General features: G+C 41.6%; 1 protein-coding gene across 1 annotated transcript in view; it reads left to right on the top strand.

Moving 5' to 3' along the window:
* LOC136863997 (sodium-dependent nutrient amino acid transporter 1) overlaps positions 1 to 22891 on the top strand; it is a 463829-nt gene that overhangs the window by 126017 nt on the left and 314921 nt on the right. Inside the window, exon 2 of the mRNA XM_067140491.2 lies at positions 2165 to 2608. Coding sequence (XP_066996592.2) covers positions 2165 to 2608 — 444 coding nt within the window. The remainder of the gene's footprint in view (positions 1 to 2164; positions 2609 to 22891) is intronic.

The raw sequence follows: 22891 nt of genomic DNA, 5'->3' as shown, positions 1-22891 counted from the left end.
TACTTCATTTCGTCTACATCTTCCTGGAAAAAATACAAAGTAGTTGGTACTTAAAATTCTCATCGCTAAGCCTCGACGGCTTGGGGAAAGCACAGGGTGTTTGATAAGCAACGCCCTATCTTCAAATTACTGTAACGTTTTTATTAGTTATGTGATTCTTTGAAACCAAGGCATTGCACACAGGGGACCTTAAGGTTTTGCTTGCCATTGGCTCTATTTTCACATAAGCCCCTGCATTGGCAGCACATTTTCGTAAGCGATCCGGTATGCTTGCAACTGCCGCTCTGAACATATCGCGTGGAACACAGCGGTGAATGTTGCTTGCAGTTCATTCAAGGTTCTTGATTTCTGTCGAAACAACTCTTCCTTCGCCCATCCCCAAAGGAAAAAGTCGCAGAGTGTAATATCTGGACTGCGAGCTGGCCATTCATGTGGGCCACGTCCGCCAATCCATTGACCTGGGAAATGGTCATGGAACCTCTCGCGAACGTCATTTGCGAAATGTGGGGGTGCACCATCATGTGTAAAGTGAAGTTGTGCAATGTTGTCCCCGTGAGCCATAAACGATCTTGCATCATTTCCGGATACATGTCACCATTCATTGTTGTGCGGCGAAAGAATGGACCAACAATTGAAGACGATGTACCACACCGTTATATTCGTTACCTTTCCAACTTAAATGTGTGGATTCTCACTCACCCGGTAATGACAGTTACGCTTCGGCAGCCGGCACTTTTCCTATCCTCGCCGCTAGATGGGGGCTTCATTCATTCCATTCCTGACCCGGTCGAATGACTGGAAACAGGCTGTGGATTTTCATTTTCGTGTGTTGTGGTCAGGTGAGGCGGTCTTCGGGCAATCAGGATCGATATTCTTCTGATTATTCTACATACTGAGGGCTGGCTTACTCCTCGTAAATCAGCGGAGTCAATTTGGAAGTTACCTGAAAACCATGGAAGTGCGAAAGGCTATTGTAATTACCATTAGAATGCATTAATCTGTACTGATCATCCCTTAACCTAACTAGATAACACAATGAGTAGAAAGTGCAAAAACTTTGCACTACAGTAACAACAATTTTACTCTTTGTTGTTGTTGTTGAGTCATCAGTCCATAGACTGGTTTGATGCAGCTCTCCATGCCACCCTATCCTGTGCTAACCTTTTCATTTCTACGTAACTATTGCATCCTACATCTGCTCTAATCTGTTTGTCATATTCATACCTTGGTCTACCCCTACCATTCTTGCCACCTACACTTCCTTCAAAAACCAACTGAACAAGTCCTGGGTGTCTTATGATGTGTCCTACCATTCTATCTCTTCTTCTCATCAAATTTAGCCAAATCGATCTCCTCTCACCAATTCGATTCAGTATCTCTTCATTCGTGATTCGATCTATCCATCTCACCTTCAGCATTCTTCTGTAACACCACATTTCAAAAGCTTCTATTCTCTTTCTTTCTGAGCTAGTTATCGTCCATGTTTCACTTCCATACAATGCCACGCTCCACACAAAAGTCTTCAAAAACATCTTTCTAATTCCGATATCAATGTTTGAAGTGAGCAAATTTCTTTTCTTAAGAAAGCTCTTCCTTGCTTGTGCTAGTCTGCATTTTATGTCCTCCTTACTTCTGCCATCGTTGGTTATTTTACTACCCAAGTAACAATATTCATCTACTTCCTTTAAGACTTCGTTTCCTAATCTAATATTTCCTACATCACCTGCCTTCGTTCGACTGCACTCCATTACTTTTGTTTTGGACTTATTTATTTTCATCCTGTACTCCTTACCTAAGACTTCATCCATACCATTCAGCAACTTCTCAAGATCTTCTGCAGTCTCAGATAAAATAACAATATCATCGGCAAATCTCAAGGTTTTGATTTCCTCTCCTTGGACTGTGATTCCCTTTCCAAATTTCTCTTTGATTTTCTTTACTGCCTGTTCTATGTAAACATTGAAAAGGAGAGGGGACAAACATTCCTAAGCCACCAGCATTGAATTCCCAGCTAAATTAAAGTAGATGTAACATGGATTATTTGTAAGAATTATGCTGAATGTTTCCTTATCTTCATTTTTATTTAATTGACCTTTGTTGGATCCTTCTCTTCCTGTGAACTGCACTGTGATTGTTGGACCTTGATGTTTTCGCATTTTCGCAGGTGGCGGGACGCGCAATCTCGTTCTACAACAGCAGTCATGAGGAAGGACCGGTTGTAGCCCAAGCCGGCGTGTTTCGTGTGCTAGACGATAGCGCTCCCAGTGAGGAGAAAGGAAACGCAAGGCAGCAGTTTGTCGCGAACGTAAGCAAGCCGGAGAGTGAGCCCAAGCGCCAGCCACAGACCGTGCGGGAAGACAGTGTGCGTGACAGTGGTCGAAGTGTCAGGGGGGCGATGACAGACCTGCGACTTTTGAATCCTGCGCCCGTCATAGCGCCCGCTGTTTCTTCTGAACCAGCTCTAGGACGTTCAGGAAGTCCTGCATCTAGCAGCAACGGCAGCTCCTACTACCTGTCCGAGACATCGGCGGAGGGCGCACTTCGTGCCACCCCTATGGGCTCCACCACCGGCCTCATCGACAGCTCTTCATTACATTCCACGTTCAAGGTAAGATGCATTATTTAGAACTTTCATTAATTATTTTTGTTCCTAAGAAACATTTGTTGTAGGGACGTTTAGGTACTAGTATTGCATCCTACTGCTCAAAATCTATTACAGGAACACTTAAAAAAAAAAAAAAAACTGAAATAATTATTTATTTCCATCGAAATTGATTATTCATATACTTTTCGTTACGTGATGTTAAATAGTGTTGTACGTTTCTCAGCTTTCGGTATTTCTTTATCTTCGTTCATATAGAAAATAATGTATGTATATTATGGTGTTCTACTGATTGTTTTGAGCAATATTTTTAAAAGAATGTACGTAGAAGGCGGTTTGTGCAAACAATCGGTCATTTAAATTTCAGTGACCCCGGCATATTCTGTTAGTACACCTGCCGAGTTCTGTGCTGCCCATATCTGTCAATCTCTTCATGATCTCTTTTCATTGACCCTTATATGCATGTCTAGTTTCTACATAACTAATACGTTACAATTATTTGTGCAGTAATATTTTAAATTTGGTTTTATTTTGTTCCGCCAGAATTTGGGATTTAAAAAAGATGTCTTGAACTAAACACATTGTCCTTTTTTCTGCCCATGCAAGTTGTATTCTTTCGAAACATTCACGAATAAATTATTCCTATAAAGTGTTCTCGTTAAAACCTCATTTGAGGTTGAATTACTCAAATTTAAGATTTATCATGCAGGAGTAGTATTTTCTTCCCAAAAACAATAAGTTGTAATGCCTGTCAATGTAGGTTAAATATTGCCTGTTCCAATCGAAGTGAGCCTCTACATTGTTAAGCAATAATCCTCTGGCGATGAACGACTGGAAACTTCTCGGGGATAAAAAAGTAAATACGTGGAATATGCGTTTATGATTTAGTGGCCTGTAACACAGTAGTGGAATAAGTTATCTCACCACCGCACCGCAGTTGACCTTCATGGCTTGTCTGCCGCAGTTCTTTCTCCATTCCACTACGAAACCCTTGTATACTGCGAGTGACTGTCATATCTCCATATCACTACACCAAACGGTGTACTAGCACGTGCTCACTATATCAGCTTGTCCTCACAAAAGTGACTGCGCGAAACATTTCCTCAACAGTTTCAGGAAACCGGAACGTCTGTATTCACTGTGTTATTGAAAATTACAGGCATGTTTGCTTCAAAACTACAACGCGTCATAAATGGACCGTAGCACGCTGACAAAGCGTGTCTCGCTATAAACCTGAAGGCTGGTTGAATCATCGGTATTCTACCACTGGTTGGTTGAGTGGCGCTGTTGTTAAGCTCTCGCCTCCTGTAATCTAGGTGGCAGGATTGAATCCTGGTGCACTCAATTCACATTTAGGAGTGTTTTAAAGCAAGAAAGTCGTCTCGGTAAATATATTGGCCCTTTTAACATCCCTGGGACCCTCCGTGGCCCAGGCGGCAGCGCTGGGTTTCGTGGTTCAAATCCCGGTCACTACATGTGAGATTTGTGTTGGACAAAGCTGAGGCGGGGCAGGTTTTTCTCCGGGAACTCCGGCTTTCCCTGTCATCTTTCATTTCAGCAACACACTCCAATATCATTTCGTCTGTCAGTCATTAATAATTGCCCCAGAGGAGTGTGACAGGCTTCGGCAGCCGGCACAATTCCTATCCTCGCCGCTAGATGGGGGCTTCATTTATTCCATTCCTAACCCGGTCGAATGACTGGAAACAAGCTGAGGATTTTCATTTTTCATTCTTAACATCCCTGTTCTTAAAAGTACAATTGTGGTACTCTAGCGTTACATAGGCCTAACAGCCGATAGTGGACGGTTCGACACAGTTATTATTATTATTATTATCATTATTATTATTATTATTTATTATTATTATTTTATGTCCGACTCTTCGGTTGAATTGTCAGCGTACTGGCCTTCGACTCAGAGGGCCCCGGGTTCGATTCCCGGCCGGTCGAGGATTTCAACCTTCATTGGTTAATTTTAATGGCCCGGGGGCTGGGTATTTGTAACTGTCCCCAACATCCCTGCAACTCACAGACCACACATAACACTTTTTTTTTTTTGCTAGGGGCTTTACGTCGCACAGACACAGATAGGTCTTATGGCGACGATGGGATAGAAAAGGCCTAGGAGTTGGAAGGAAGCGGCCGTGGCCTTAATTAAGGTACAGCCCCAGCACACATAACACCATCCTCCACCACAATAACACGCAGTTACCTACACATGGCAGATGCCGCCCACCCTCATCGGAGGGTCTGCTTTACAAGGGCTGCACTCGGCTAGAAATAGCCGCACGAAATTATTATTATTATTATTATTATTATTATTATTATTATGATTATTATTATTATTATTATTATTATTATTTCCAGACATTCCAAAGAGATCTTGTCAGACAAGGTTGCATTGCAGTTTTTCCCTAAAGAAGGTGTTCTTCTACGTGCTAATACACTACTAAGCTCGCATTAAATCACTCTCAGTGTTAACCGATTGCTCCGAGAATCGCTTCCACAATATCTTAGAAGGTAGCGCCTCAACCAACTACGCTGCAATGCCGATCAGGTGACCCGAGGGTGACTGTGAGTGTGGGTGGGTTTGGGAGTAAAGCAAGACTTGATTTTGTACAAAGAAACGCCAACATAAACTACGTTGTTGCCATTGATGCTTTTACGGCCCGTACTTATAGACATGATACTGTATAGGCTTTTGGGCTTATGCCGTGTCAAGAAAATAAGGTGAAATTTGGTCTGTCCACGAGAAAGGCTTCTCAAACAATGTGTTTTTGAAATTCAGACGATGAAACGTCTAAATTTCACTTCATTTTCTTGACACGGCATAAGCCCAAGTATCATGTCTATAAATTATTTTCTTTCTACTCACGTCATAGTTGATCAAATACATACCCGTTCTATAAGGCAGCTTAGGAATTCCCTCCTTCTCATGTGAGCTACAAGGAAAGTCAAAATTAAGAACGGGTAAAAAGAGTCGAAGAGGTTACGGCTCCAGGGGTGATCGGCGTAATTGAGAGGAGCTTCACGCTTTTCAGTGGGACACCCTCGGGGCACTTGACTAGCTGAGCGCTACCAAACCAAAACCCACGACGCAACAGTCCCCAAGGGCCATGGCCTACAAAGCGAGCGCTGCTCAGCCCGAAGGGCTGCAGTTTACCAGGTGTCCTGTGGTTGGCACGACGAATCCTCTCGGCCCTTCTTCTTGACTTTATAGATCGGAACCGCTATCTCACCGTCAGATAGCTCCTCAATATTATAATCGCGTAGGCTAAGTAGATCTCGGACCAGCCCTCAGATCCAGGTAAAAATCCCTGACCTGACCAGGAATCAAACCCGAGGCTTCCGGGTAAGAGGTAGACACGCGAAGTCGGCACAGCTGAGCGCTAGAGGAGTCTTAAATACCGGTGCTCACAGTAGTTTTCTTTCCTTCTTTCCTTCTTAATCCGTTTGCCCTGCAGGGTTGGTATTTCCTCCGGATTCAGTGAGGGATCCCACCTCTTCCGCCTCAAAGGCAGTGTCCTGGAGCCTCACACTTTGTCTGGGGGATAAAACAGGGCAGGAGGACCAGTACCTTGCCCTAGTCTTGTCACCTGCTATGCTGAGCAGGGGCCTTGTGGGAACATTGGAAATGATAGGCAAGGAAAAGGAAGGAAGCGGCCGTGGCCTTAAGTTAGATACCATATCGGCATTTTCCTGGAGAAGTGGAAAACCAAGGAAGACCGCTTCGAGGATTGCTGAGGTGGGAATCGAACCCGCCTGTACTCACTTGACCTCCCGAGGCTGAGTGGTCCTCGTACCACTTTTCAAATTTCGAGCCAAAGCCGGGAATCGAACCCGAGCCTCCGCGGGTGGCAGCTAATCACACCACAGTAGTTTTTTTTTGCTAGTTGCTTTACGTCGCACCGACACAGATAGGTCTTATGGCGACAATGGAATAGGAAAGGCCTAGGAGTTGGAAGGAAGCGGTCGTGGCCTTAATTAAGGTATAGCCCCAGCATTTGCCTGGTGTGAAAATGGGAAACCACGGAAAACCATCTTCAGGGCTGCCGATAGCGGGATTCGAACACACAATTTCCCGGATGCAAGCTCACAGCCGCACGCCCCTGATCGCACGGCCAACTCGCCCGGTCCACAGTAGTTTAGACGGATCTAATCACCTCTTGCGCTCTTCAGAGCAACCCCATGGTTTGACCTTCAGTGTTGATAGTTATTAGGCTATATTTCTTCCTTTGCATGAGGATTTCTTTCCATGTGGATTTAGCCCAGTTTTACGGCCGGATGCCCCTCTGCATTCCAACACTACGTAGAAGGATGTACGGTATTCAGTAGTACATGTTTCTGTGGTGGTTAGTAGTATGGTGCATGATAAGAAAAGTGTGTACTATAAGAAGTCAGAGTCACAGGAATTAACCAGACGCGAACCTGAGACCCACTGAATGGAAGGCTGACCAATCAAGTAAGGAACCAGGTATCACAATTATTATATGAACATAGGTTTTTCATAGATATCAACTCGTGCTGAACTTCCAAATTAATTAAATCAATTTAAACTTCAGACCCCACGTAATTGGGGGAACGCTTGGAAAGAAGAGGAGGAGGACGACAAGAAGAATAAGAAGAAGAAAAGACTACCCCTCTGTGGTGTCCCCGCAGGTCTAGGTTCAATTACTAGCCCTGCAACGACAATTTGAAACGTGGTACGAGGACTCGAACGGGGTCCACTCAGCCTCCGAAGGTCAGTTGAGTAGAGGGGTTCGATTCCTACTTCGGCCATCCTCGAAGTGGTTTTCCGTGGTTTCCCACTTCTCCTCCAGGCAAATGCCGGGATGGTACCTAACTTAATGCCACGGTCTCTTCCTCCCCTCTGCCTTCCAATCCCCACACTGGCCCCAGTTCATCATAGCAAGTGCGGGCGAGTTACTGGTCCTCCTGCCCAGCTGTATCCCCGACCGAAAGATTTACGCTCCAGGACACTGCCCTTGAGGCGGTATAGGTGGGCTCCCTCGCTGAGTCCGAGATAAAAGCCAACGCTGGACGGTAAACAGATTAATAAGGAAAGAAAGGAAGAAAGACTGTGAATTTAAACAATGGAAAAGCACTTGTTAAGAAGACATAAATCATGCCCGTTGTCTGATCCAGTCCCATGGTAGCTTGTGTGCCTTTTACCCGGAGGGCTCGGGTTCGATTCCAGCTTGTTCAAGGATTTTAATCCTGGACTGAGAGCGGAAACAGGCTTTATTTAGCCTCATGTGTTCAACTAAAGTTTTGTCTGATATGAGAGACTGCTGCGAATATTAATACGGCTGAGAAGTTGCCACACTTGCCTGCCGACACTGAAAAATCTCCTGCCTCGGTAGCAGTCGTCTTGACAAGCCTAGGCTGTGTGTGTTAAGTATATTGTTTGATTATGTTTGATTATTTTATGTTTGAGTTACTGTCAGGAAACTTAAATGAATGACGTAAGGCAGTTAGCCTTTTACGTATTTCATCTCCAATATCTTCAATGTCAGTTTTTAAGTTATTTGAATTACTCGCCCACTTATATTAAACTGTACATTCATCGCGTGTTGGTTGACTGAAAAAAAGAAACACGCTATTATATATTATCTGCGCACTTTTTAGCGATAGATTTACACCCTAGTGCTGAATCGGTCGACTTTGGTTATCTTCGAGATTCGTATTCGCAACGCCGGGCTGAGTGGCTCAGACGGTTAAGGCGCTGGCCTTCTGACCCCAACTTGGCAGGTTCGATCCTGGCTCAGTCCGGTGGTATTTGAAGGTGCTCAAATACGTCAGCTTCGTGTCGGTAGATTTACTGGCACGTAAAAGAATTCCTGCGGGACTAAATTCCGGCACCTCGGCGTCTCCGAAAACCGTAGAAGAGTAGTTAGTGGGACGTAAAACAAATAGCATTATTATTATTATTATTATTATTATTATTATTATTATTATTATTATTACGTATTCGCAACCTTTGAAACACAAACTAAGAATCGCTTATCATCCCTGTGCGACATCTGGCGTACACTTTAAGTACTCGTACTGTTGTTGTTTACACAGCAAAGCCAAACTATAGAATTCATGCTAGGAACACGTTTCGCATCGGGAAATGTTATATAGTATTAAATATTGTGTGTGTGACACCGTTGTTGGCGTAAGATAATAAAAGTTTAGAAAATTCATATCGATCGATCATATTATCGATCCAATTCAGATTTCATTTCCATTCAGTTGGCAGTACTACCGGAACCGGCAGTACTCCCTTCTTACTCCTCAACAGAGTACAAAAATCTATCACTAAAAAGTGCGCAAACTATACAAGTCACTTTATTGTGATATCTCTTGTGTAAACTATCTCAGCCACAGACCCTGTAGTAACATAGGTTATCAAATAGTTTTCTTCTTAGCCGATCTTTGTGGCGTAGTCTATCATTGACCTTTTGTTCAATCCCTGCAGAATTGGGGTGTTTAAGCGCACATATACAATATTTTTGGCTTTCTGAATATTACAGAACACATGCGGGACATAATTCCGACAGTCTGGGACCTGTTTCATAAAGCTACAAGTCTACAAGTTACAAGTAATTTTTCATACAAGTTGTTGAAAAAAGTAATTACTGTTTCATAAAAGCACTTGTAGGTACAAATGTATTTATACAAGCTACAAGACTTGTCCGCAAGTCAAAATTCATGTTGTGTTTCATGAAGATACTTGTAGAGTACAGGAACTTGTAGAAAATACTATTTCCTTATAAGTTGTTTTAGACATGTAAGGTTGAATACAAGCCTGTGTAATTTGCTGTAAAACACTCAATAATCAATTAGATTTCAAGCTTTGTGTTAATTTTTGTGTGGAAATGTATTTGTTATATAGTAGCAACGATAGTGATGAAGATATAATAGGGGATGGACAAAGACGTAAAAAAAAAAAACTTTCAGAAGTAGGGTTAACATGGCTTTCACAAGCTTTTATGAATACAATGAAAGATTTAGAATGAGTTCAGTAAAACTGGAGTCACTTCTCAATATGCAGGCAATCAGCATGAAACTAACAGAAACTGTGCTCTATCCCAAAAATAAGTTACTTGTAGCATTACACTGGTTAGGAAATGGAGGGCAATAGATGATAGACTATGTATGGTGTATCAAAATCTAGTGTGTGCAGAGCAGTTCATTCAGTTGTGAATGCAGTGAATATTGTCATGGTTCCCACAGTTTTTGACTGACCAGAGCAAACTGGCCACGTATGTCGAGAGTTCCATGCTATTGCTCGTATGCCTCAAGTATGTGGATGTATTTTTTTTTTTTTTTTTTTTTTTTTTTTTTTTTTTTGCTAGTTGCTTTACGTCGCACCGACACAGATAGGTCTTATGGTGACGATGGGAGAGGAAAGGGCTAGGAGTGGGAAGGAAGCGGCCGTGACTTTAATTAAGGTACAGCCCCAGCATTTGCCTGGTGTGAAAATGGGAAACCACGGAAAACCATTTTCAGGGCTGCCGACAGTGGGGTTCGAACCTACTATCTCCCGAATACTAGATACTGGCCGCACTTAAGCGACTGAAGCTATCGAGCTCGGTTGTGGATGTATTGATGGAACACTAATAAACATTGGTGCTCCTGGGGTAGTACATGAGAGCGACTTTATTTATAGGCATGGGAACCATTCCCTAAATTGCATGGTAGTGTGTGGATCAAATCTTCAGTTTTACTCTGCAAGTGCTAACTGGCCTGGAAGTGTGCTTACCTAAAATATCAAGTGAAATAATATCTTATAAAGGTAAAATATAAAATAAAATAATGCCATATAAAAGGTAGCTATTTATACAGACAAACTCCTTTAACGTTTAATACAGAGGAGGTAATCTATATATATAAAGTAGCTTGTCCTGACTGACTGACTGACTGATTCATCATCGCCGAGCCAAAACTACTGGACATAAAGAAATGAAATTTTGCAGATATATTCATATAAAGATGTAGGTGCTCGCTAAGAGAGGATTTTTGGATATTCCGTCGCTAAGGGGGTGAAAAGGGGGGTGAAATTTTAAAATGAGTGTGTCTATATCTCAAAACTTTAAAAGTTTACAGATGTGAAAATTGGTATTTAGAATCTCCTTTAAAAATAAGGAAATACGTATTTTTTTGTTTTCAAAAAATCCCAATAGGAGGGGTGAAAAAGGGTGAAAAAGGGGTTGAATGCCTTTAATCAGGATACCGGTACTTATATCTCAGAAACTGAAGATATTACAGACCTCAAAATTGGTACATTTGATCTCTTTCAAAAATAAAGAAACGCATATTTTTTTGTTTTTGTAAAATCCAATTAATGCGAGGGTGAAAAGGGGGGTGAATTTTTAAAATGAGTGCATCTATATCTCAAAAGTTTTAAAGTTTAGAGATGTAAAAATTGGTATTTAGAATCTTCATTAATAATAAAGGAACACGTATTTTTTTGTTTTCGGAAAATCCCAATAAGAGGGGAGAAAAGGGATGAAAAAGGGGTAGAATGCCTTTAAAGAGAATACTTATATCTTAGAAACTGAAGATATTACAGACCTGAAAATTGTTGTTTGGGATCTCCTTTAAAAATAAAGAAACGCGTATTTTTTTTGTTTTTAGAAAATCCAATTAATGGTGGGGGGTAAAAGGGGGATGATTTTTTAATATGAGTGTATCTATACCTCAAAACTTTTAAAGTTTATAGATGTAAACATTGGTATTTAGAATGTCCTTTAAAAATAAAGAAACAAGTATTTTTGGTTTTTGGAAAATCCAATTAATCGGAGGGTGAAAAGGGGGTGAATTTTTAAAATAAGTGAATCTATATCCCCAAACGTTTAAAGTTTGCAGATGTAAAAATTGGTATTTAGAATCTTCATTAAAAATAAAGAAACACGCATTTATTTGTTTTCGGAAAATCGCAATAGGAGGAGTGAAAAGGGGTGAAAGAGCGGTTGAATGCCTTTAATGAGGCTACTTATATTTCAGAACCTGAAGATATTACAGACCTGAAAATTTGTATTTGGAATCTACTTTAAAAGTAAAGAAACACGTATTTTTTCGTTCTTGGAAAATACAAATATTGGGGGGTTAAAATGGGGGTGAATTTTTTAAAAATGAGTGTGTCTACATCTTAAAACTTTAAAATTTACAGATGTAAAATTGGTACTTAGAATCTCCTCTAAAAATAAAGGAACACGTATTTTTTTGTTTCCTTAAATCCCAATAGGAGGGGTGTAAAAGGGTGAAAAATGGGAAAAATGCCTTTAATAAGGATACATATATCTCAGAAACGAAAGATATTACAGAACTGAAAATTTGTATATGGGATCTCCTTTAAAAGTAAAGAAACACGTATTTTATAGTTTTTGGAAAATCCAATTAATGGCGGTTAAACAAGAGTGACAAAATGGGGTGAATTTTTTGAAAGACTATATCTACAGAATATCTTGGAAACGTAAAATGTTACAGACGTAAAATGTGGGTGTTTGGAATCTCCTGTAAATGTAAAGAAACATAGGTGATTTGTTTTGGGAAACTCTACTTAAGGGGAACTCAAAAGGGGTGAAATTTTAAAATGAGAATTTTTACAGTATATCTCCAAAAACTTAACATGTTACAGAAGTGAAAAATGGTATTTTTTATCTCTATTAAACATAAACACATATTTTTAGTTTTCGGAAATACCACTTGGGGTAAAAGTGACTGAAAATGGTGTTGAATTCTTTTAATTAGGCTACTGATATCTCAAATATGAAGATGTTATTGACGTGAAATTTGATATTTGGAATCTGCTTTAAAAGTAAAGAAACACGTATTGTCGGATAATCCAATGAATGGGGGGGGGGGTGAAAGAATTGAAAAATTAATTGAAATTCACTTGGGTAGGGGGGGGGGGGGAAGTAGTGTGAAATGAAGTGCAAAAAGTAAATTATTTTTATGGGGATACTTATATCTCAAAGCTGAAGGTAATAGACGTGAACATTGGTGTTTGGAATCTCCCTTAAACATAAAGAAACAAGCCTTCCTTTAATTTTTCTTGGGGGGGGGGGGAGGTGGCGGTACATAAACTTAACGGCGGTGGGGTGTAGAAGGAGGTGAGACCAATTGAGTTTACTGTTATTAATGTACTTATAAGGATCCTCCGTTGCTCAGGCGCAAGCGTGCCGGACTCTCACAGCTGGGTTCCGTGGTTCAAATCCCGTTCACTCCATGTGTCATTCGTGCTGGACAAAACGGAGGCGGGACAGGTTTTTCTCCGGATACTCCGGTTTTCCCTGTCATCAGCCATTCCAGCAACACGTACTAATAATAATAATAATGTGCGGATCGCGCTGGAAACGGCTCCTGGACGGGTAATGACTAAGAACGCAGCCCGGCCGCGAGTTCAGTGCCGCCAAGGCACCCAATATGACACCACGCCGGATCTCCTGAAGGATTTTATCCCTATTAAAAATGATTATAGGAAAAGATGGCACAGATTTACGGACCCAAGTGACCGGGAGGAATACCTGAGCCTAACCCAGGAAGTACGAAATCGATTGCTGAATATGAAGATTGAAAAATGGGAGGAAACGTGCCGTAAAATAATAGAAAACGAGTCAGATCGGGAATTTTGGTGGATTCTCGCAGAAAACGAGTCAGATCGCAAATTTCGGAGGATTATATATCTAAAACAGTAAGCATTCAATTATAAATTTCAGTATAATACCGTAGCGAAGCACGGGTATCTTGCTAGTAATATAATATAAATGCAGAATCATACATTAGCTTCTTCAGTCACCACCTCTCTTTTACATTCTCATCACAGTTTGTAAAGTCCTTTGTGTATTGAGACTTGGGTAGGCCCAAGTCTCTCAAGTTTCAAAGCTTCCAGTTTTGATTTATAGATTTTTATTCCTAACAGTTCAATCTGAAGGGCTATCTTCTTTCTCCTCTCAATTTCCAGATAATCTGTGGGGTGAGGTGAAGCCTCAGAGGAAATTCTCTTCCAGAAATAAGGCAATATTATGAATATTCCTCCACTCTCTAACTTTGTCTTCTTTCGTGAGTGAAGTATAGAAAGCTCCAAACAAAATTTATTTCGCTTCCCTGATATTATTCAGGATTAAAATTTTATTTGCAACTTTTTGCTGTTTAGGATTACTCATGTTTGACTCCACTTGGCTATCTCACAGAAATCAGCTGACTTGTAAGACTTGTAGTGAAATGTACCAACCTTACAATTGTAGAAATATTGTTCAAGAAACAAAAATTTCCTACAAGTGTAGGAACATCCACTTGTAACTACAACTTGTACGCTTGTAGCTTTATGAAACAGGCCCCTGATATTTGGTTGAAACCGTTAGTAGTATTAGGAAGGACATTAAACAAATAACTTGCTGAAGTCGGTGGCATGTCAGGGGAAAATGTTGTGAGATGGACAGCAGGCAATGGTATGTTGATAAACGGGGTTAAAAGTCAGGTTGTGAGTTTTACAAGTAGGAAAAGTCCTCTCAGTTTTAATTACTGCGTTGATGGGGTGAAAGTTCCTTTTGGGGATCATTGTAAGTATCTAGGTGTTAATATAAGGAAAGATCTTCATTGGGGTAATCACATAAATGGGATTGTAAATAAAGGGTACAGATCTCTGCACATGGTTATGAGGGTGTTTAGGGGTTGTAGTAAGGATGTAAAGGAGAGGGCATATAAGTCTCTGGTAAGACCCCAACTAGAGTATGGTTCCAGTGTATGGGACCCTCACCAGGATTACCTGATTCAAGAACTGGAAAAAATCCAAAGAAAAGCAGCTCGATTTGTTATGGGCGATTTCCGACAAAAGAGTAGCGTTACAAAAATGTTGCAATGTTTGGGTTGGGAAGAATTGAGAGAAAGAAGAAGATCTGCTCGACTAAGTGGTATGTTCCGGGCTGTCAGCGGAGAGATGGCGTGGAATGACATTAGTAGACGAATAAGTTTGAATGGCGTTTATAAAAGTAGGAAAGATCACAATATGAAGATAAAGTTGGAATTCAAGAGGACAAACTGGGGCAAATATTCATTTATAGGAAGGGGAGTTAGGGATTGGAATAACTTACCAAGCGAGATGTTCGATAAATTTCCAATTTCTTTGAAATCATTTAGGAAAAGGCTAGGAAAACAACAAATAGGGAATCTGCCACCTGGGCGACTGCCCTAAATGCAGATCAGTATTGATTGATTGATTGATTGAAAATGAGAAACTCAATGTCTTACATGGGACCAGATAAGGGCACATCACTGTTCTTGATGAAGAATAAAGAATAATGTAATGTGTTGCAAACGTTGCATCTTGTACACAATATACACTTTCCGACAAAAAATGTGTTGTGGTTTCTAGTTCGATATTCAGGGGCAATGAAAAATTGCTCATTTAGAAGTTGCCATCATAACTGGAATATCTAAGAGGGTGCGAAGCATATAGCTAGATAGAACTGTTTCCGTTAGATGGCCTTAAATACGAGCTTGGCGAAAGTTAGCAGGCAAACTAATAGGTGTGTTCAGCATGCCTGTTCGTGAAGTGCCGTAGCCCAGTGAGTAGGGACTCAGGCTCACAGTGGGAAGGTGACTGGTTCGAATCCTCTTGGGATTTTTCATTCCTCCGGCAACAACAGCGGGCAAACAACTCAGTTTGCAGGCTGTCTCCACCACGCTGATTACGTACAGGTAGGTCATTCTACCAGCAACTATGGCGCACGAAGAATATAGAGCTCTAACCGAAACAGAAGCTGGACGAAGCTCCAGCAACCCACAGAGAACGGCGACGCGTTCGATAACATGTTTTCGAGAATCGGGAGACATAAGCCGACGCTCTGGGTCGGACTCATGGTGGGTCTCGAGCCGGGAACAGGACGATCCCTCGATTGCCAAGGCCCATTTGACCCCGTTTAAAAACGCCATGCAGCTACGCCACGCCGCGCATTTTCCCGGCATCTGGAGGATGGCCGTGAGACGCTAAGCGGCTAATTATAAGAAACAAAAGCTCACTGATGAGCAGAAGGTGTACCGCCTTGCGTTTGCCGAGGATAACGTGCTACGCGATTGGTCTAATGCCATATTCTCCGATCAGAGCATATTTCCCTCGGTGAACGATAGGCCGGTACGCGTATTTCACCCTTTCGGCACCCGACAAAATCCAGCGTACGTGGCCGAGCATCGGTGCTCGATCGTGTATATGTTGCGTGTTGGGGTTGGATGACCACTCGCGGGAGAGAAATGTTGCAAAGAATCGAGTAACATCTCACCGCCGGGCAATATGTGCATATTTTAGAGAATACTATGGTACATTCAGGGGCTACCTGGCTGAGGCCGTAAAGGCGTGCTCGGTTCACCCAGAAAGACGTGGGTTCGATTGCCTGTTTAAGAAACGAGATTTTCACTTCCGGAGGTGCACATGGCCCTGAGGTTCACTCAGCCTACGCTAAAAATGAGTACTAGGTTAATTCCAGGGGGCAAAGGTGGTCGGAGCTAACCACTCTACCCCGACAAGTGCCGAAGTTACGGGTAGTGGAAGCCTACACATTCCACCCCTCCAAGAGTCTTCATGATCTGTACGGAGATGACTTTGCTTTTATTATGGTACCTTCCGTGCTGGTGATTCATCCCGCCGGTGTTATGCAATTTCAGCAGGACCTGTCTCCGATCCACAGGTCCCGATTAGTTCAGAAATGCTTCGTAAAGCAAGGTCAGGTCGAGCGTACCGACTGGCCGCCTTGTGGAGCAGACATGAATCCCATCGAGAATGTGTCGGCCGAGACGAAGAGAGTAATTGATTGATTGATTGATTGATTGATTGATTGATTGATTGGTAATGTTGGAGCCCTGGTCCGAACCCGCTCCAAATACGAACGACTCTGTCTGGGCGAACTGGCACGGTTACATTCTCTCTGCCCCCCGGTGCATTTTGCGCTGCCTCTACAGCCGCGCGAAGCACATATTCGTTTGCAGGTTCATTTTCTTAACAAAATTGTATGACCTAGCGTTTTTTAAACATTTATTCCTGTTTATGCCTTCTTGAGATAATGGCTATTTTATCACCGGCAATTGTCGACTGACAGATAACCTTGCAGTATTTTTTAGGGTCTGCACACATTCGATCGCAGTCCTGGTTTCGCATTTTTAATCACGGGAAAAGTCCCTCGTGAATAGGGATTGGATAAAAATATAAGAAATTCTTCGTCTGCTTCTCAATGGAAATGAGGTAAGGGTAGTGCCTCTACAGCAGCGCGAAGCACATATTCGTTTGCAGGTTCATTTTCCTAACAAAATTGCGTAACCTAGCATTTTTTTAAATGTATTCCTCTTTATGCCGTCTTGAGATAATGACTTTTATCACCAGCAATTGTCGACTGACAGGTAACCTTGCAGTGTTTTTTAAGGTCCGTCGCATTCAATCGCAGTACTGGTTTCGCAGTTCTAATCGCGAGAAAAGTCGTTCGCGAATGGGGATTGGATAAAAACATGTCTGCTTCCAAATGGAATTGAGATAATGGTAGTGAGGGTAAATTTAGACAAACTGCAGGTCACGTTGTGGAGTAAATCCAAAAGTACTAACTGCAAAATTTTCAGGTGTATCTTCTGTGGTTAAAAGACTAATGGCATCACAAATACATCGAAGACTTCAATGCTACAACCGGAATAGCCTTTCCACTACTGAGCGAGTATGCTGTGTGGTCAGAGTCGCGTAGCTGTTAGCTTGCATTCGGGAGATGGTGTTTCGAATCCCGACCTCAGCGGCCATGAAGATGCTTTTTTCATGACTCCCGTTTTCACACCAGGCAAATGCGGTGGCTGTACCTTAATTAAGGCCACTGGCGCTACCTATCCTTATTCTTTCCCATCCTTGCGTCCTTGCGTCGTGTTAGTGTGACGTTACACTACTTGCATTCCACACTCACATGTGCAGTGTGAACAATTTGTGCAACCCTACTCTTAAGTACAAAATAGAGCTCCGACGGTTTACTTATAACATCTTATTACTTCAAACAAATTTCCCATTCTTTTTATTTTTTAATTAAACTGAGCCTCTTCTTATTTTGTTTTATATTTTCAATTCAATTTATTTGGCAATGGATTTGGATTTGGCCCATTTTACGGCTGGATGACCTTCCTGACGCCAAGCCTATGTGGAGGAATGCATTTATATTTACCTGGTTTCTGTGGTAGTTAGTAGGGTAACTCATTGATGTGTTTAGATGACGATAAGGTAATTATCACGAACATAAAAACTCAGTCCCCAAGCAAGAGGAATTAACCGTAGGCTGTTAAAATCCTCTGCCAGTCCAAGATCCTCTGATTGTTCAGCCATGGAGGCGAAATAATTGTAACCACGGTATCTACGTTATTATTTCCCTGTCGGCTGTCTAGAAGAGTGTGTTAGAAGCACATTTTCTGTGCGCGATGTTACGTAGTTGAATTGGTATTTGAGAATTCTTAAATGTTTAACGACATATTAACACAAGGTTTTCGGCAAACCTGCCATCTCCAGAATTGAAAGCTCACAGCTACACGAACACCGCGTAGCCATCTACTTCATTTACTCGCCTGAAAAAACACCTTTCCAGGCAAATTTCCGACAAAAATGTATAATTGTTGAAAGCACATTGGTTATTATTATTATTATTATTATTATTATTATTATTATTATTATTATTATTATTATTATTATTATTATTATTATTATTATTTATTATCGTCATCATCTAACGACAGCTGTAACTGCTAACGGTTTTGACAGTGGTGTCGAATGATTGTCCCGCAGGAGTTCTGAAACGTGCCGGAAGACAACGGGCACGGAGTTTTCATTTAAACACTCAAATGTCAACTATCTCAACCGGTTTCGAACTTGCTGTCTTGTAAACAGAAGGTCAACGACTAACAAATTCTTCTTCTTTTTCACTTGCTATACTTATTTTCGGCTTTCACCATTTGCTTGAAGTCGGTTACATCCCTTTATACAGCATCATTCTTCAGGTGAGAATCTTTTGGGTCGTGAAGTGATAAGTTCGAACCTCGCTGTCGGCATCCATGAAGATGGTTTACCATGATTCGTATTTTCACACCAGGTGAATGCCGCAGTGCTAGCTTGATTACAGTCACCTTCTTCCCAATCATGACACTCTTTTCTTCGTGTCGAGGGAAACCTTGTGATGTTATTATGTTAACAGAAAAGAAAGAAAAAACGGGTACAGTCTCAACCAGTAGACATAACAAATTTAACTACAGTCAAAGGGATGAGAAACCATGTGAAGTATTCATCCTGCTGCGTCTTATGAGTTTCTAGTGTTGCTTATCTGGGACTTTTGACGTAGTGTGCCCTTTTGTTTATTGTCGTAAACAATCGTTATCTCTTGACGATAGCGAGACTGAACAGGTCACCGATAAGGATGTGCTAATGGAGTGACTTATCGCTGGAATCTACCTTTGTGCCCACGTATTTGACTTCCGGCTGAACGAGCTCCTGTACATTCCTTAAACATGTCTGTTATTCCAGGGATTTTTACCTGGATCTGAGGACTGGTTCGGGGTGATGCCGGAAAAGTGCGAACATGGAAATTTGCGAACACATCATTAAAGCGGAAATTTGCGCACACTAGGGATTATTGCTACCTGACTAGGGTTTCCCAAGTCTTGGTAAATATTTCGTTGCCGGAAATATGCGAACACTATCCTGAGAATCCCATATACCCTGGATTAGCTTTCCGATTTTAACACTGGCATTGTATTTGCAACCTCTCATACCATATCACAAACATCTACCAGGTAGATTTTTTAACTAATGCTGCGGCCGGTGCGCCCGCCAGTTCGGAGGCATACCCGTACTTTTTTCACTTTGATGCTATCGAAGAATGAAAAAGCACTTTATGTATCCGAACATTTGTGAGGACCACCTGATGACGCCGCTCAAGAAGTGAAGAAGCAAGTGTGTAATGCCAAGAAGAGGGCTCGAGAAGAAACTACACAGTTATGTGAAGTATACACCGATGAAATAGGAAACCTACATAATAAAGATTAGTAAACAAACGTCCTTATCCAAAAACTTTCGTATTTTATTAATATAAAGTGCATGTGCCGTACGGTAAAATAAAGCAAGAATGAATTTTGTATTACAAATTATATTATAGGTCAAGAAATAACAATACGTAATGTGTATTTACGAAAATTAATATATTTACTACTAATAGTGTACTATTATTTGGCACAGCCTGTACATCCGGAAAAATTGTTGGAGTTTTTCTACTCTCTTGACGAAAAGTGTTTTTTGTGTGATTTTTAGCTTTAAATGGTACTTAGGTGCAAATTTTGACTGAACAAAACTTGCAGAGCGTTATAAGCTCTACAAAATTGTTTTTTTTTTTTTATGATTTTTAAATGCATCGTAAGGTCAGAAATGTTTTAATTAATCAATATGGCCGTTTCAGGTTATAACATTCTGACAAATCGATGAAGAGGACCTTGCGAAATCAGCGGAGTAACAAGCGTGGAAATCAACAAGAGCCAAAAGAACGTGGAGACATTATTCTCAATGAAGAAATCTTGAAAATGGCCATGGTAGCAGTTTTCTCCTTGTTGATGACGGACTAGAAGAAAGAACCCTAGTTTTCAGCGGAGACAAAGGAAAATAATGTTTAAAAAGATCTACACAATTTATTATGGATAGTACATGTAGGTGCTGAAGCAAACAGTTTGCACAAGTCTACACTGTTCACGCAGACCTAGCAGACCGGCCTGACGAAACATATATGTGTTCCCTGTGGTATTTGCCCTATTCCCTAATAAGAAGAAAGAAAAATACATTTGCCTGTTCCTTCTTATTAAAGAAGTAGTTCCACAGTGGTGTCCCAGTAAAGTCAATGTCGATTTTGAGGCAGCTGCAATATCGGATCTACATCAAGTTTTCCTCAACTAAAGTGAGTGGCTGCCACTTCCATATGAAGAAATGCTTATGGATACAAATTGCAAAGTCTGGGTGCACAGGAGGAATACCGTTAGAATGAAGAGTTAAGGCTTCACGTCACCATGTGTGCGGCACTGGCATTTTTGAAACCGGAGGACGTAGATGACGTATGGCTCCAGATTCATGCGGAAGCTTCCGACAACCAAAAATTCTTCGAGTTTTTTTGGCTACTTTGTAGATACATGGTTACAAAATGAAGAGATCCCCATCGAAATGTGGTGTTGCTACGGTAAGGGACACAGAATCACGAGTGTTGTAGAAGGATAACACAACAAATTAAATACTGTCGTTGGAATCCGCCACCCTAGAGTCAACATGCTGGTGGAATGTTTGAAGAAGGAAGCGGAACACACAAAATGTATGTACACGAGGTTAGAAATGCATCTTCAAGGGAAGAAGAGAAAGAGGAAATACTTGAAACTGGAGACAGGATTGAGAAAACCATAAAAGTATATGAAGAGACAAAGATACATTCAGAAATTGGACTGAATTACGGTAACCCACATGTAAATATATACGTATGTAAACATGACGAAGCCTATAAAAGTCGATTTTAAACGACAAATGTACTCTATGAAAAAAATGACGAACCCTATGAAGGCTGATTTTCAACACCCCAAAATAATAAGATGATAATTATCATTTTGACAATCTAAAGCCTGTGTTAAGTGTGATGGAAATTAGATTCACTACGTTGAATGGATTAAAGATTTATTTATTTACAGAGGCCGCTTACATTACATGTATTGTTTCTTTTTTTTCGAAGATAGTGTTCGCAAATTTCCGGCAACGAAATATTTACCAAGATCTGGGAAACCCTAGTCAGGTAGTAATAATCCCTAGTGTGCGCAAATTTCCGCTTTAATGATGTGTTCGCAAATTTCCGTGTTCGCACTTTTCCGGACACCGGTTCGGGGTCCCCTCAGCCTACGTGATTACAGTGGAAGAGCTATCTGACGGTGAGATAGTGCCCCTGGTCTTGAAAGCCAAAAATACAGTACAATTTGTTTTACGTCGCACCGACACAGATAGGTCTTATGGCGACGATGTTATAGGAAAGGCGTAGAAGTGGGAAGGAAGCGGCTGTGGCCTTAATGAAGGTACAGCCCCAGCATTTGCCTGGTGTGAAAGCGTGAACCACGGAAAAACATCTTCAGGGCTGCCGACAGTGAGGTTCGAACCCACTATCTCCCGGATGCAAGCTCTCAGCTGAGCGCCCTTAACCGCACGGCCAACTCGCCCGGTGAAGCCAAGAATAACTGCCGAGAGGATTCGTCGTGCCGACCACACGACACCTTGTAATTTGCTGACCATCGGGCTGAACATCGGTCTCTTAGTAGGCCATGGCAGTTCGAGACTTTTGCGCCATGGGATTTGGTTTGGTTTTGGCTATTCCCAGGAACCTTTTCTAAAACTGCAAATGCTTCCAATTACACTGACACAGCATTTCCTTTGTCTTCACCAATTATTAACTCAGTACGACTGATTGGTTTGTTAGCCATCTTTCCTGGCCCCTGACGTCTAACAGGATTGTGCTTCAAACACGTGTCGGTTCTTTGTTACTTGTTTCAGGAATGGTAGAGTTGATTGAGGTCCTTAAACATAGTCGCAGTCTATTGCTTCCTGCTGATGTTTAGGCTATCATGTGGTCTTGGATATGAAACTTCTGGCTATTTTCGTGATAGCTGAAATTCAGAACTTTTATAAACAAGAAATGAAATGAAATATCGTATGGCTTTTAGTGCCGGGATATCCCAGGACGGGTTCGGCTCGCCAGGCGCAGGTCTTTCTATTTGACTCCCGTAGGCGACCTGCGCGTCGTGATGAGGATGAAATGATGATGAAGACAACACATACACCCAGCCCCTGTGCCATTGGAATTAACCAATTAAGGTTAAAATCCCCGACCCGGCCGGGAATCGAACCCGGGACCCTCTGAACCGAAGGCCAGTACGCTGACCGTTCAGCCAACGAGTCGGACTTATAAACAAGAGATGAAGTGGAATGCGTTACGAATTCGAGAGGATGCATTTCAGAGAACACTGAAAATTACTTCTGCCATACACCAATAATTTTTTCACGTCGCACAATCACAGATAGGTCTTACGGTGACGGTGGGATACGAAAGGTATAAGAGTGGGAAGAAAGCGACCGTGGCCTTAATTAAGGTACAGCCCCATCAATTTACTGGTGTGAAAATGATAAACCACGGAAAACCGTCTTCAGGGTTGCTAACAATGGTGTTCGACCGAACCCGTTATCTCCCGAATGCAAACTGATAGCGACGTGACTCAAACCACGCGGCCACT

The sequence above is a fragment of the Anabrus simplex genome, chromosome 2, assembly GCF_040414725.1.
Source record: "Anabrus simplex isolate iqAnaSimp1 chromosome 2, ASM4041472v1, whole genome shotgun sequence".
Taxonomy (NCBI): Eukaryota; Metazoa; Arthropoda; class Insecta; order Orthoptera; family Tettigoniidae; genus Anabrus; species Anabrus simplex.
This window is presented reverse-complemented; position numbering and strand designations above follow the sequence as displayed.